Source organism: Gallus gallus, chromosome 2 (genome assembly GCF_016699485.2).
Source record: "Gallus gallus isolate bGalGal1 chromosome 2, bGalGal1.mat.broiler.GRCg7b, whole genome shotgun sequence".
Lineage (NCBI taxonomy): Eukaryota > Metazoa > Chordata > Aves > Galliformes > Phasianidae > Gallus > Gallus gallus.
Genome location: NC_052533.1, coordinates 22,604 through 37,062, shown reverse-complemented (window position 1 = coordinate 37,062; position 14,459 = coordinate 22,604). Strand labels below are relative to the sequence as shown.

General features: G+C 52.5%; 2 protein-coding genes and 1 long non-coding RNA gene across 3 annotated transcripts; all 3 read right to left on the bottom strand.

The window, feature by feature from the left end:
* LOC121109938 (rho GTPase-activating protein 32-like) lies at positions 1-3,149 on the bottom strand. The gene is made up of 5 exons (XM_040696030.1): positions 3,103-3,149; positions 2,699-2,844; positions 2,003-2,204; positions 1,059-1,204; positions 1-504 (listed from the first exon to the last, which is right to left on the bottom strand). The coding sequence occupies exons 1-5, from the start codon at positions 3,147-3,149 to the stop codon at positions 83-85; spliced, it is 963 nt and encodes a 320-aa protein (XP_040551964.1). The 3' UTR covers positions 1-82.
* Positions 3,150-4,684: 1,535 nt separating this feature from the next.
* On the bottom strand, positions 4,685-6,083 carry LOC121109565. Its single transcript, XR_005857719.1, has 3 exons — positions 6,022-6,083; positions 5,394-5,543; positions 4,685-4,812 (listed from the first exon to the last, which is right to left on the bottom strand). It is a non-coding gene; the product is annotated as a rho GTPase-activating protein 32-like (long non-coding RNA).
* Positions 6,084-12,554: 6,471 nt separating this feature from the next.
* Positions 12,555-13,739, bottom strand: LOC121109564 (rho GTPase-activating protein 32-like). The gene is made up of 2 exons (XM_040695603.1): positions 13,613-13,739; positions 12,555-13,058 (listed from the first exon to the last, which is right to left on the bottom strand). Exons 1-2 carry the CDS (start codon positions 13,737-13,739, stop codon positions 12,637-12,639), a joined length of 549 nt encoding a protein of 182 aa, XP_040551537.1. The 3' UTR covers positions 12,555-12,636.
* Positions 13,740-14,459: the final 720 nt, after the last annotated feature.

Here is a 14,459-nt window from a genome sequence, read left to right as displayed (position 1 = left end):
TCCAGCACGAGCATGCTTTTATTCACTAAAAGCCAGGAGGGCGTGAGAGGTCCCGGGTAAAGATGGGACTCATCCTCTCGTGTCATGGAGAGAGTGGCTCAGAGCTCATGCTGCTGCCCGGTGCCTGGGACTGGAGCTCCGATTCTAAGTCCCCCTCCACGAGGCTCGGCTTCTCCTCACTGAGGCTGACCTGATCCCGCATGAAGGTACTGCTGTCAGGGCACACGGGCTGTGCTTGGGTGGGGCTGCACTGCAATGATGCCGGGTCACAATCCAGGCTGGTGACTGTTATTTCTGGCAGGATCAGGTCAGCGTCTTCAGCACAACGGGGAGAAATGAGAGCTTGAACTTGGATGAGCTTCTTCTGCCCATCACTGTTGTCATCAAGGCGGTCACTGGAACTGCAGCGATTTGTGCTTCCTAGGAGCTCTCCATTGATGGAAGCACACAGTGCATCATCACAACTTGCTGTGGCTCTTCTGGGTGGACAAGGGCTCGATTCACCTAGGAAGGATACACAGGCGTTAGTGGCAAACTTTCACAAGCTGAATGATGAGGGTGGTTCTTGAGGTTTGGTTATGTAGTGGCAGCAGGACAAAGCAAATAGGCTTCTAGCATCAGTAGTACCACTGTCTTGAAAGTAACTGTTGTGCTTCTGTTGTTTGTCTTTCTCTTTTGTTTGGACTCCAAAGCCCTTGAAGAAAACCTTTACCCTGTTGCAGTGGTACACAGTTTAAATGTGTGCCTGCTGATACAAAGGCAACATGGAGCCACAAAAGTACTCTTCCGTCCATAATACGTGTCAGAAGGAATCATTCTGAGACATATTGCAGTGGTGCCCATCTCCTGTCTTTCAAAAACTACTTGGGGAAAGGCACGAGAGGGGTGTGCTCCGGCAGGTCCAGATCTTGACGTCACAAGAGACTCATTTGGGAAAGAAAGACAGGGCTGAACTGAAAGCACGGGCTTGAACGCTAGAAGGTGGTACAAGCCTACTGAAAGCATGAATTCTATGACACTGACAAGCAGTGTTTTGAAAGCTGGATGTGCACTCTTACCCGCCGGGACCACAATCTCTGTTTCTGAGGGCTCCCTGGCATTGTGCTGCAGTTGGCGTTTGGCCACAGAGGATGGTTCTCTAAGGCTGAAGCAGGAACACCAACAGCCAGCTGCTGATTCCTTCATCTTACTGGGTGGACTTGGTCTGGGGAGAGAAAACAGTGACTGGCGTGAGTCGTGCATGGTGCCGGGTGAGGGAAGAGCTGCCCTGAGCACTTGCCAATACTTGCTTGTTCCTAGCACTGCCTGGCTTCTGCTGAACACAACTTAGAAACTCGCTCCGTTTCACACAGTTGAGGATGGTTCCATTCCTAGAGCTCAGCCCTGGAGTCTTGCTGGCTAAATTCCCCTCAACCATGTCAAGCAAGATTCAGAGCATGCAAGCAAAAGCTGCACAGCTGTCCAGGACAGCATCTAAGGGATGGCTTTGATTGAGCTGGCAGGCGTAAGTGCTTTCTGAGGAACCGTGCAGCCATAGAGGAAATTCAGAAGCATCTCTGACTCTGGCATTAACAGCTCATCGGCCTCACCTCACTGCCATGTTTAGTCTCTAGTGCCAGCAAGTCTGACCAACAGCTCTGCTTAGAGGAGAACTGGAATTGGTTTCAGGCACGCGGCCCGGAAAGCTGGAATACCCCAACGTTTCCAGGTACAGCCAGCACAGGCCAGGATAGAGGTCCGCGTGGCTTGATCCATCTCGTGACTGCCTGCTCAGCGAGGAAGGAATGGCCCCCTTTGGTGGCTAAACTGAGCCCGTCGGGCAACTGTGTGTGAGTTGAATCTCAGAGTCCAAAGGGAGTGGAGATGGAGTACAACACCACACGCACCATTAACGTCACGTAGCTTCTGCAAGTTTTTGCACTAGCAGTAGTGGAGAAAAACCCACAAAAGCCCACCCAACCACATCTGATAGGAAGGTGCTGGAAAAGAAAGTCCTCTTTACCTTTCAGACGGGAAGTCGATGACTGTGTGGAATTTACCCCCTGCAGCTGCGGGGCCTTCTTCCACTTCGATGTCCCTGCTGTGTGTCAGTGTGGGAGAGCTGCTGTGGCCTCGCCTCTGTGCCTGTGCCTCCTCCACGGTGAGCAGCCTGGTGGCGGGAGAAGACACCTCCACAGACTTGGGCCCTGATGGAGAACTGTGCCCTGGAAGGGAAGACCACAGCTAAGAGGGAGGATCAGAAAGCAGCAGCACAGCCATCACACTTCTGGGGGAGGTGCTGCCCGCTTCTCAGACTTGCTTATCCAAGCCACTGGAAGAAGAGGAGGTCCAAAGAACCGTGTGGTCAGAGGTACGTTTATGGCAAAGGACACGGTCATCATTCAGAGCAGCTCACTGTATTGAAACAGGCAAACAAAAACCCAAGAAGAGGGGGGCAGGGAACTCTGAAAGCTTTGCTGCCACGCTTTCATCAAGCTTCACCTGCATGCAAAACATCGTCATGACAGGGACCGTTTTCTCCTTCTCACGTTTCGGCTTGGACACTCTCAGCATCCAGCCACAGGATGCCATATTCTAATCTACGCCCACAAGTCTGCAGGCCCCTTGATAGTGAAAGCGTATTTCAGCCATCCTGGAGAAGGCCTGCATTTGATCAAGGTGTCTGATCAAGACAAAGCTAATGCAGGAAGACGCTCACCTGCTCCATCTCCGATGCCTGATGTGGATGTGGAGCAGAAGAGGACGTCTGTGTGGCTGATGATGAACTCTACCACATCCGACTGCCTCTGCAGCTCCATGCAGGCAGCTCTTCCGCTGGCGCAGGCAGACTCGTTCTGCTGGGATCTGTAGAAAAGGCAGATTGGAGAAGTCATGGATCCAAGATCATTTCCCCACGTCCAGATTTGGCCAGCCAAAAGCTGTCCAATTGGGCTCTGGAGACTTCCGCAGTGGGCAATCAGTGACGCCACTGAAGAAATTCTCCTGCATGATCAAGGACACACCAGCCCCAGCTAAACAAGAGAGCAGAAATCGTCCTCTAGAAAGTGTGCCCGTGGGGAGAACAGATGTAAGCCTTGTGCTGAAACGGAAAAAGAAGTTTACCTGAAGAGGTTGGGAGCCCACACAATCGCTAAGTTCTTAGCGGGCATGTTTGTGGCGGAGCAGCTCCCAGCGAGACAAGCCAAGTGTCTCATCAGGTACGCCAGTGTCCTGGAAAGCAAGAGGCAAACCTTCAGCACCAGTGAGCACGCCGTGCTGCAATTCACAAAACAAACCTCACCTCATGCCACTGCTTGTTCTTGCTACGGAATAGGAAGTAGATCAAGCTTTCCCAGGTGCCACGCTGCAGCACCAAGCCCCAGCACAGCACAGCCGCAGCCATCAGCTGCACCAGCCGTGCCCCCGTGCCCAGGAACTGACCCAATCCATTCACCCCACGGAGCCAGCAACCACTTCAACACACACACAGGCATCATGTTGCGAGCGTGAGACAAAACCTGCCATCGCATCATCGCCCTCTGAAATGCAGCAGGGCTGAGCTCACCAGACGGAGGGCAGCAGTTTTCTGACCTGTAGTGAGGCGCGGGCAGCTGCTGGATGACGTCCTGCATTCTGAGCAACCGCTCCTCATCTGTAGCGGCACAAACAGCATCCTGGAAGAAAGCAGAGAGGGACTGAGACACAGATCAGTAGAGATACCTGCCGCAGGGTCGGCAACTATGGCGACAGAGCGCTGTTGCTCAGCACCGAGGTGGATTTTATGCCTTCCAACAGGCAGAAAACCTGGGGAAGACAGCAGCACGCAGCTGGTGCAATCAAGGCCAAGCAGTCCAAGCACTGGGCCGCTTTACAGCCTGATTGTGCAGCTCAGCTCCTCGCAAGCATTGTGAATACAGAAATGACCACCTCCTGGGAGCACCAAAAATGGCGTCAGTATGCTGCAGGATGTGGCAAAGACATGCGAGTCAACCGCGTGGGGCTAACAGAAAATCAGAAAAAAAGACCATGAGGTGCGCAGGCGTGTGTGTGTGTGTGTGTGTGTGTGTGTGTGTGTGTGTGTGACAGGCCATCCCAAGAGGCCCAGGGAAGAGGTACATGAAAGCCATTGCCTTGTGCTTACCGAGAACTTGCCATACAGCTGCTCGGTCAGCAGAGGGTTCGGGAGCTCCCTGAAGTACATCTTGCACAGGGAGCTCACGCTGTGAATGTCACGGACGGTTAGCTCCGGAATCTGCTCAGACTCAAATTCATGGCTGGAGAGAAGGACACAAAAATGGGCTTTGAGAAAGAGGAAAACAAGTCAAAAGCAATACACGATACAGTCGAGAAAAGGAAGGGGTTCCTGATTCACAGGAGAAAAGAAACGCTCTGACAACTGGCTGCCTACTTGACAATCACACGCCAGGAGCCCAGAGCAGCAAGGAGGAGTGTGGGCTGCTCCAAAGGGCTCTGCCAACAAGAGGAAACGGGAATGAGAGCTGACACCGCAGTCCCCCACAGCCTTCCAGTGCTCTCAAGGACTGAAGGAGAACTTCCTGCCCCAGCAAGTCTACTCAACGCCCTGTGTTCCTATCAAACAGACACAAGCCTGGCGCACCAGCGCTGAGCGCACGCTGCCTGCACACAGCTGCCCCACAGCGCAGGCCTCTGAATGCCCGCAGCATGGCACGTGCCCCTACTGACAGCTGTGTCAGTTGCAGCACTCTTACCGTAGCTTCTGGATCTTGGACGCCACGCCGGACAGGCGGTAGATCCCCTGCACCACGCCGTGCTGCTCAATGAACTCAGCGCAGCTCTGGAGGACCTGGGGGACTACAGAACAAGGGCCAGCGGTTAGTTGAGCTCCTGATTCAAGTCCTGCTTCAGCCACTGCCCCTGTCACATCCCATCCACTAAGCCCAGCCGGGCTACTGCTTGCTTCCTCCTTAGAGGAGAAAGAAAGCTGTCACAGACGTCTCTGACAGGCAGGAGCCGGGCAGGAAACTGGACACAGACGTGTTCTTGGCTTTACAGAAATGCCAGGACCTGCCAATCAGCCTGCAGAAAGTAATTCTGGGGAAGCCAGAGACACTGCAAGTCCCATCACAGCTCCCACCGGAATGGAAGCGTGAAACCTCACGTCCAGAAAAGCTAGGAAACTGACGCAGTACACTCTCTTGGGCCAAAAGGCTGCCTTTGTTTTCAGGCTAGCGTGGCATTGGCTTACACCTTTTGCTCTAAGCAAATACAAGTGTGCTGCTCTCCTATGAGCATTAGCCTCAGCTTACCTTTCAGCCATCAACTCCCACCTCACCTTTCTCCACCGCTATCAACCTGCCCCTTGCCAGAGATGATCTCCCTTTCATCTTTACATGCCCAACAGAGGAAGCTCTCAGGAACGGGCTGTTCCTTACCATCACAGCCAGAGTGGAGAAGATGCTCTCCCAGGTCACAGCCAAACACCCCTTCCTTCTCCTTCTCCATCTCCCGCTCCTTCGGTTTCTTTGGGCGGGCCTTCGCAAAGGAACGAAGGAAGCTGATGAGCTTGCCACACTTCTTTGGCACTGCACAACACAAGGAAGAAACCAGTTCATTTCAGGTTGGGCTCAGCGGGACCAGGCTGAACGTCACACATTCTACAGAGCATGTAAAAGCGGGAAGAACATTGCCAACAAGCACACACAACAACAGATTTTCCCCATCCCTGGAGGAGTCCAAGGCCAGGTTGGATGGGGCCCTGGGCAGCCTGGTCTAGTCTGACATTCAAAGTGGAGGTTGGCAGCCCAGCCTGAGGCACGGGGCTTGGAGCTTGATGATCCTTGAGGTCCCTTCCGTCCCAAGCCATTCTACAAGGATTCTATCATTTCCCCAAGCCCTCATTCTCACTGCCTACAAAACAGCAGCCATATGCCCCGTGGGATGCATGAAGGATCATCAACACAGAGGATAACGTGGGATGGATAAAGGAGGTATTCAACACGGAACACACCCAGAAGACGACTCCCTTTGACTTCCCCGCGCCATCAAATGTAACATCCGTACCTGGCTTTGGTGCTGAATTGATGAGGGCCTCAGGAATTTTTCCGTTGATGAGCTCCACGCACTCACCAGGGAAAAATCCAACCTGTAACAAGAACAGGAAGAGAGATGGAATACTGAATGCAGCACTTCTCAGTCCTCCGCTGTTAAACCAAGAAAGAATGGCCTGCAGAAAAGTAACCCTCGTTCAACATTTGCAGCCAAAAGACCTACAAAACCAAGACGTGGTTCCGGAGAAGATGGCTCTGTCCTCCGTGCTCGTACAAAGGACAGAGATGGTCAATTCCTGACTGTGTAGTGAGCAGGAGAGGCTCTTGCTTCTAAGTGAAACGAGGAGACAGTTTCCTACCCAAGCCCAGAGCCAAAGGGAAAGTCTGCTGACACCGACACAGGGAAACTGTTTACGTCCAGAAGCCACCCTGCGCGGGCAGAGCAGCTCTAAGCTGACGTTCCTGACTTGACTGCCGTTGCACCCACAAGTCTGAAGCTTGTGCCTACCTGAAAGCCACGCTTGCCTCTCCACCGGGGGCTCAGCTCCTTTGCTGGCATAGCAATAATGCACACCAGGTCTCCCACCTGCAAGAGGTTGCAACATCAATCCCAGCTTCAGCACAGCTGGGAGGAAAGCACAGCTGAAATGACACCCTTCTTCTGCACTACCAAATAGCACACAGCTTGAGAGCGATTGCACCGGGGCAGCTCTTCAGGCATTTCCCGTTGGAAAGCTGAACTGGGAGGTACAAGAGTCACTGCCTTACACACCAGACAGAATACAGTGCAAGCATGCCAAATGAAGCCATCTTTTAGACTTGGCTGAACTCCTCCCTGCATCCAACCCAGTGCAAGTCCTATCTGGACCTGCATCTTCTGGGCTTCGCCTCATAAGGCATTCTGAAGGTGTCTGAGAATATTCCTGATGCATTCACACGGTATACTCTTCTGGCCATGACAACAAGGAACGCCTTTAACTGCTTACCTCCAAGGAGAGCTCATCCGCTGCCTGGGCAACGTATCTCTTAATAACGTGGGCAGCAGCAATAGCCGGAATATTAAGAGATGGCTCCTCACGCACCAGCAAGGGCTTCCCCTGGTTCTCAGGCTGAAACAGAGAGCACAGGCCACGGTGAGGAGCTGAGGACAAACAAGGAGGATTTCAGGGTGCCGTCTAGATGCCACTAGCAAGGAAATGAAGCTTTTAAGGCAGCTCTTCAGTGACACCAAGAGAGCCGGAAGGATGCTCTCTCTCTCTTGAAAAGCGGGAGAGCACACCTGTGGCTCATACTGCTGGCTCAAGTCAGGGAACAAAGACCAAGCAGAGCTTCACACTGTACCTCCGTCCGTGCCAGGTCAGGCCCACAGCTGATCTCGCTGCTCGCGATGCCCATCACAGCAGGCGCGACAAGCTGCAACAGAAAAGAAACACATTTCCTGTGTTCACACAGCACTGGATTGAGAGTCTTCTTCGGAACTACTCTCAGTTGCCCACTGGCGGAGGCAGGTGTTCTAGAAACAACCACTCTGTGCAGTCTATTCAAACGGGACAGCTGTTTGAATACGCAGCGTTGGACCAAGTCGCTGTCCCTCTGCTAGCAGATGGGGACTCTGGCACAAAGCAGCAGATGCATTTGCCCAGAGCACGCTGAGAGCACAGTAGCAGGCCAGGGAGAGGTGTCACTGCTGGGGCTGGAGCTGCTCCCCAGCCCCCGGCTCCCAGCAGCAGCCTCACCACCAGCACCGGCCGCAGCCTTGCCCACACATTTCCTCTGCCTGCATGCCCGCTGTGCTCCCTACAGCTGTCGGGCACACTCACACAGCCAAAGCATGCACGCTTGTGCCCCTGGCTCATGCTGTGCAGCTCTGCACAAACTGCGGCTAGGGCTCTTTGCCTAAGGGATTGCTTTCCTTCACACTAGCTGGTCCCAGCACTACAGGCAGCATCCTGCCGAGGGCTGAGCTGGAGGGGAAGTGGAAAAAACCCACGCGTGACCAGTGCCGCATCCCAGCTGGACGAGGCTGTGTTACTACACACGGTGCGACTAAACACGGGCTGCTGAACCATGTGGGGGGACAAAACATGGCATGTACCTGGCAAGAGATCAGAACAAGGTAGAAGATCCTCAAACCCGCAGCCGTTCCTTGTCACTTTGCTCTGATCTTCCGCGAGCAAAAGCTGCACCAAGGGAGCAGGCGGAGGGTGGGGAGGGGAGAGAGAAAGAGCAGGTCAGTGAGCTTGCACAATTTATAGCAAGCAAGGCAAGGGAAAAACCGTGGGACAAATGCCATCTTGATGGACGGCTCTGGAATGGATGGCCTGGGGGAAAATGGCATCTGACGGTCCAGACTAAGCAATATGATCCTAGGAGCTCCGCCAGCCAGCACTTCTCAAGCCCTCGCTGCCCACCCGTCTATCCCGCGCCGTCTCAGCTTACCTACAAGACGCTGCGCAAGACGGGCTGAAGACAAACAGACTCACTCGATGCACAAGTGCAACAAGCCACGTACTCAGGCCGAGCTCAAGCGCTCCAATGAAGGGACACAACATGCATTGCTCCTCCCCTCATTCTAGCCGCTTATGACATCACTAAGGGCCACCCGGCTGCTCCACCACGGATGGGCAAGGTGGGGAGGCAAGACCACGTCACAAGACCATAGGATTCCAAAAGGGCACCCCAGCGTTCGAGAAATCCGTTGATGGTTGGAATTCTATCTCAGCCACATCCTGGAGAAGCTGGCATGGGGTTGGCGCAACCAAAGTACAGGACCCGGCGCTCGGTCTTGTTGAGCCTCTTGCTGGGCCGATGGCAAATCCACACTAGGGTCCTTCTTTGCATTCAAGGGCGGCTTAGAGCAGCCATCCCTTTCACCTGTATGGAAATAAAGGAAGAGAAACACAGAACTACTACCAGACTGCTCTGCCAATTTCTTTCCCGCGTGCATTTTTGCCTTTGCTCACCAACCAAGAGCCAGGCCTTGCCAACTTGGTTCTTCTGAGAACACGGGAGGGACCAGACATAACACCAGAAGCATTCGTTTCAATTGCTGCTCCATGGAGAGAATGACACCGTCTAACAGACGTGAAGTAATTCATTCACAAGCTGAACAGTGAGTTTGTTCTTCATTAAAAAACACATAGATATTCCTAATCCAAAAAGAGACAGGACGGCAGGACATCATATCGACCAAAGAGGTTCCGGTTCCTACGCCTCATCCCCTTACCCTAACTTCCCTGGCCTCATCCCCTACCCCTACTCCTCAGTGATGCCCACAGGCTTCAAGTCAGCTCTCAAATCCATAGGACTCCTTTCACACGACTCCATCACAAAGGATGGCACACTTGTTCCATACACTCAAATGGACCAAGCAGTGGGATCACACTCACTTAAAACACACACAGAAGCAGCCAAACCCTGAGCACGCACATCCCCTCCTGCACTACTGGAGCCCACTGCTCACCTTCACACCTCCGTGCATTTCTGCTGTTTTACGCTGGTGCAGCCCCCCTACAGCTCCATGTGTGTCACACAAGGCCTGCAGGACCCCTTGCTCCGCAAACCCCATCTGCAGGCATTGCTTCATGAGGTTCACCACCTGCCCACCTGAGTAAAAACAAACACTGAGAACAAGAGCAAAGCACACTGGATTCCACCTGGCCTGCTCCCCAAGCCTCAGTCCTGCCACACATACCCTGCTATGCAGACTCATCCCTAGTGCCTGGCTGGACGTCAGCACACAAGAAGTTGATCAGATCTAGTTCCAAGTTGCTACCAAGCTTCCACCAGAAGCTCTTTGCAGGCAGCTCAGTCATTGTGTTTCATTTTCTCCTCACCACAATCCAGAGCTGTTTTCCACATCTGCCAGCAGGTGTTACCTTCAACCTTGTCATCGGACAGTGCTTCAACAGCACCAAGTGTGCTTCTGGGGCCCTCGTTCACCTCACTGTGTTAACACTCAAATGTCGTTCTGATTAAACCACTTTCTTTCTTTCCTCCTCAGAACGGTTGTCAGTCTAGAAGATGCATGTCTGAAGTTGGGACACCCACAGACTGCAAAACAGTCTGCCACATGGAAACAAAGGTCTGTGCCAAGGAGCACAGCTGCAAGCCACAGGAAAAATGTCACCTTGCAGCCCTTCTCTTTTAAAACAGAAGGGAACACCTCGGAAACACAGAGCATGCTTCCTCAGCTCAAAAGCTAGCACGTGAAGCTGGCAGGAAAGGATTCTGAGCTGCCCTCGTTTACACTTCCCTCCACACTGGGCTCCATCGTGCAGAGCTGAGTAGGAACTTCCTGGCATTGGCAGGGCCCTTTCTTGCAGCACTCCTGATAGTTCAGATTAAAATTACAAAGAAATCCTAACAGAAGTTCTCTCTGAGAACTACACCTAACCTTCTTCCTTCTGCAAGCAAACAAGCCCAACACGTGGTAATAATATTTCCTACATCAAAAAGAAACAAAGATGTCACAGCAGGACAGAGATACGTCATGGGCACGTTTATAGGCATTTGAGAACCTAGTCGTTCTTGCTACAGGACACCTGGCTTCTGTTAAAAGCTGAACAGTCCCAAGAACACCTGTTTCCATCAGCTGCCACCATCCAAAACAGCCAGACTTCCTGCTGTCACCTGGCCCAAACATTCCTTTTGCTCTACACTTTATTCTTGCAAGAGAGATTTCATCTCAGCACGTGCATCATTTTTCAAATGCCTCATCCCAGCAGCGAAGGATCAAAGTGCTGAGACAGCTGAAACAAAAAGGTTGTGCGAGTTTCCTGTTAGCACTGACCATGAACAAATCTACCACTGAGCAACGCGGTGAGCCCCCACTCACCTCAGAAGAGGTCAACCTGCAACCCCATCCTTCCGCCCATCCATGTGCACACACACACACACACATGTATGCCACCCTGCCCCCTCTGCAAACCCACGTGCACACACCACCTCGCATGCCCTCATTTGTATTCACAGAGGTGTGCAAACCATCCCTTGGAACACGTACGTGCAAACACCTATCAAACAACATTCATTGTGTGCACGTGTATGCAACACAACTCCTTAGCACACACCTATGCAAGCACACTCCTGTGCCACCTTGTCCATGCACTCCCCTCTTGCTCGTAAACACTTGTGCACTCCCATACCTCTGCACACCACTGTGCACATACATACGCATGTAACCCCATCCTTTCACTCCCAACGTTCACACACACACCAGTACCACAACATCCCGGTGCGCACACACACATGCAAGTGCGACTCCAACCCTTTGCACGCACATACATGAGACTCCCAATCCTGACACACACACACCCACATGCATGCACACACCTGTGCATAGCAAGGACACACCGGTGCAACTCCACTGGTTTGTTCACTCGTGCAAACACACGTGTGCAACTCCATCCATGCACTCCACATGTGCTCGCTCACTCCTGCGCAACCCCACCCCTTGGTGCACACACACATGTGCAACCCCATCCATGCACGCATCCACACGCACGCACACACTTGTGCAACCCCACCACTTTGTGCAGTCCTGTGCACACTCACGTGTGTTTTATAGTGATTTCCCTATCAGTCCTCATGTGGTCTCTTAGTTAGGATGGGAGTGAAGGGGAGCTGTTTGCATTCCCTGCTGTCTGCTGCGGGGTTGTGCTGGCGGCAGTGCAGTTGCTTTGCTTTTCCTTTGGAGGGTGGGAAGGAGCTTTCGGTTAGAAGCACATCCTGTGCCCAAGCATCCCGATGGCACGCACGGGGTCAGCAAGTCTGTCAGGAGTGGGTGAGGTTGCACACCGAGCTGCAGGAGAGGAAGGGGAAGAGGTCCCAGTGAGGCTCTGCACGGTGCTCTGCCACACTGGGCAGCTTGTTCCTGGCTCAGCAGTGGGATCAGACAAGGAGCAGGGGAGAAGGAAATCAAGGATGGCAGGGCACCATCAAACACAGTCGGTGCGTCACTGTGCAGTCTCGCAGACCCAGAACTTCCCAGCTTGTTTCTGCTTTTGTAGCATTTGCGTGCTGCAGGGTGAGCAAAAAGTTCCGCTGCTTCTTCTGATCCTTCTTCTGGAAGATCTGCCCACAGGTAAATGGCAGCTAAACTGCAGACCTAGCAGTACTGCCTGGCGTTTGTCAGGGAGAGCTCCTCCTGCCACAGTGTGATGCTGACAGGGCTGGAGATGCTCTGCAGGGCCAGCTTGTAGCTGGGAGCCAGGAATGGGCACAGTGGGAGGGGAGAGCTATCGGGGAGCAGCCAAGGCACCCAAGAGCATCCAAAAGCCTTCAAGAGCATCACAGAGCCACAGCCAGGAAGCTTGGCATGATCATGAGCAGCAGCTAGGATGCTAGAGATTATTTGCTACCATACAAAATGGGAGCAGAGCTCTCGCTGCAGGCATCCCCCAGCCAGACAAAACGGGAACAAACCCGGAGCTCTGCAGCACGCACAGCCCACAGCCATAGCCTTGCAAGCTGAGGTGCCTTGCTATTTGTTGCATTCATCCCAATCCCTGTGAATGAAGACTCAGAATGCAATCAAGGCGTTGATCCAGCACGAGCATGCTTTTATTCACTAAAAGCCAGGAGGGCGTGAGAGGTCCCGGGTAAAGATGGGACTCATCCTCTCGTGTCATGGAGAGAGTGGCTCAGAGCTCATGCTGCTGCCCGGTGCCTGGGACTGGAGCTCCGATTCTAAGTCCCCCTCCACGAGGCTCGGCTTCTCCTCACTGAGGCTGACCTGATCCCGCATGAAGGTACTGCTGTCAGGGCACACGGGCTGTGCTTGGGTGGGGCTGCACTGCAATGATGCCGGGTCACAATCCAGGCTGGTGACTGTTATTTCTGGCAGGATCAGGTCAGCGTCTTCAGCACAACGGGGAGAAATGAGAGCTTGAACTTGGATGAGCTTCTTCTGCCCATCACTGTTGTCATCAAGGCGGTCACTGGAACTGCAGCGATTTGTGCTTCCTAGGAGCTCTCCATTGATGGAAGCACACAGTGCATCATCACAACTTGCTGTGGCTCTTCTGGGTGGACAAGGGCTCGATTCACCTAGGAAGGATACACAGGCGTTAGTGGCAAACTTTCACAAGCTGAATGATGAGGGTGGTTCTTGAGGTTTGGTTATGTAGTGGCAGCAGGACAAAGCAAATAGGCTTCTAGCATCAGTAGTACCACTGTCTTGAAAGTAACTGTTGTGCTTCTGTTGTTTGTCTTTCTCTTTTGTTTGGACTCCAAAGCCCTTGAAGAAAACCTTTACCCTGTTGCAGTGGTACACAGTTTAAATGTGTGCCTGCTGATACAAAGGCAACATGGAGCCACAAAAGTACTCTTCCGTCCATAATACGTGTCAGAAGGAATCATTCTGAGACATATTGCAGTGGTGCCCATCTCCTGTCTTTCAAAAACTACTTGGGGAAAGGCACGAGAGGGGTGTGCTCCAGCAGGTCCAGATCTTGACGTCACAAGAGACTCATTTGGGAAAGAAAGACAGGGCTGAACTGAAAGCACGGGCTTGAACGCTAGAAGGTGGTACAAGCCTACTGAAAGCATGAATTCTATGACACTGACAAGCAGTGTTTTGAAAGCTGGATGTGCACTCTTACCCGCCGGGACCACAATCTCTGTTTCTGAGGGCTCCCTGGCATTGTGCTGCAGTTGGTGTGTGGCTGCAGAGGATGGATTTCCCAGGCTGAAGCAGGAATACCAGCTGCCAGCTGGGGATTTCTTCATCTTGCTGGGTGGATTTTGTCTAGCCCACCACAGCCTCTAAAATGCCTTTTTTTCACCCTAAAGTCCCATATTTTCACCCTGAAAATACTACTTTTTTAAGTTATATTACACATATTCTCCCCCAAAAATCCACTTTTCTTCCATTAAAAAAGCAACACATTTTCTCCCTGAAAACACCACTTTTGAGCAGTTATGTGGTATTTTTGTTTAGAATACCCATGGTTCTGACAGTATTTTACAGACTTCATAGTTAGAATGATTATTGTGGGGAAATGAATCAGCCAGCAATATATATATTATATTTACATATGTAAATACACAATATGCCCACCTGTTTCTGCCAGGTTCTTCAGGAATGCTGCTGTTTTCTTCTTTTTCAAAGACCCAAAATGCCCCCTGAAGGCAGCCCACAGAACCAGGACATCAAGTCTGTATCTGCCATTGCTTTATATGATGCCCTGATGTGGAACACCAATAACAAACACCACACAGCTACAATAGAGACCCTTCTCAGGATGGGGTGGGGGGTGGGGGGGCAGTCAGCCCTTAAATGGGGTCTGGGAGAGCTGTAGCCAGGCTCCACCTTCCATTCACACACTGGATTGCCTCCACCTGTGCTCCCACAGCTGATTCAGTGCTGCCTCAGCTGATCAACCAGTGGTTCAGGCCGTGACTCAGCAGTTCCCATTCGCCTGGGGAGGCGTAACCCTGCGAGCACAG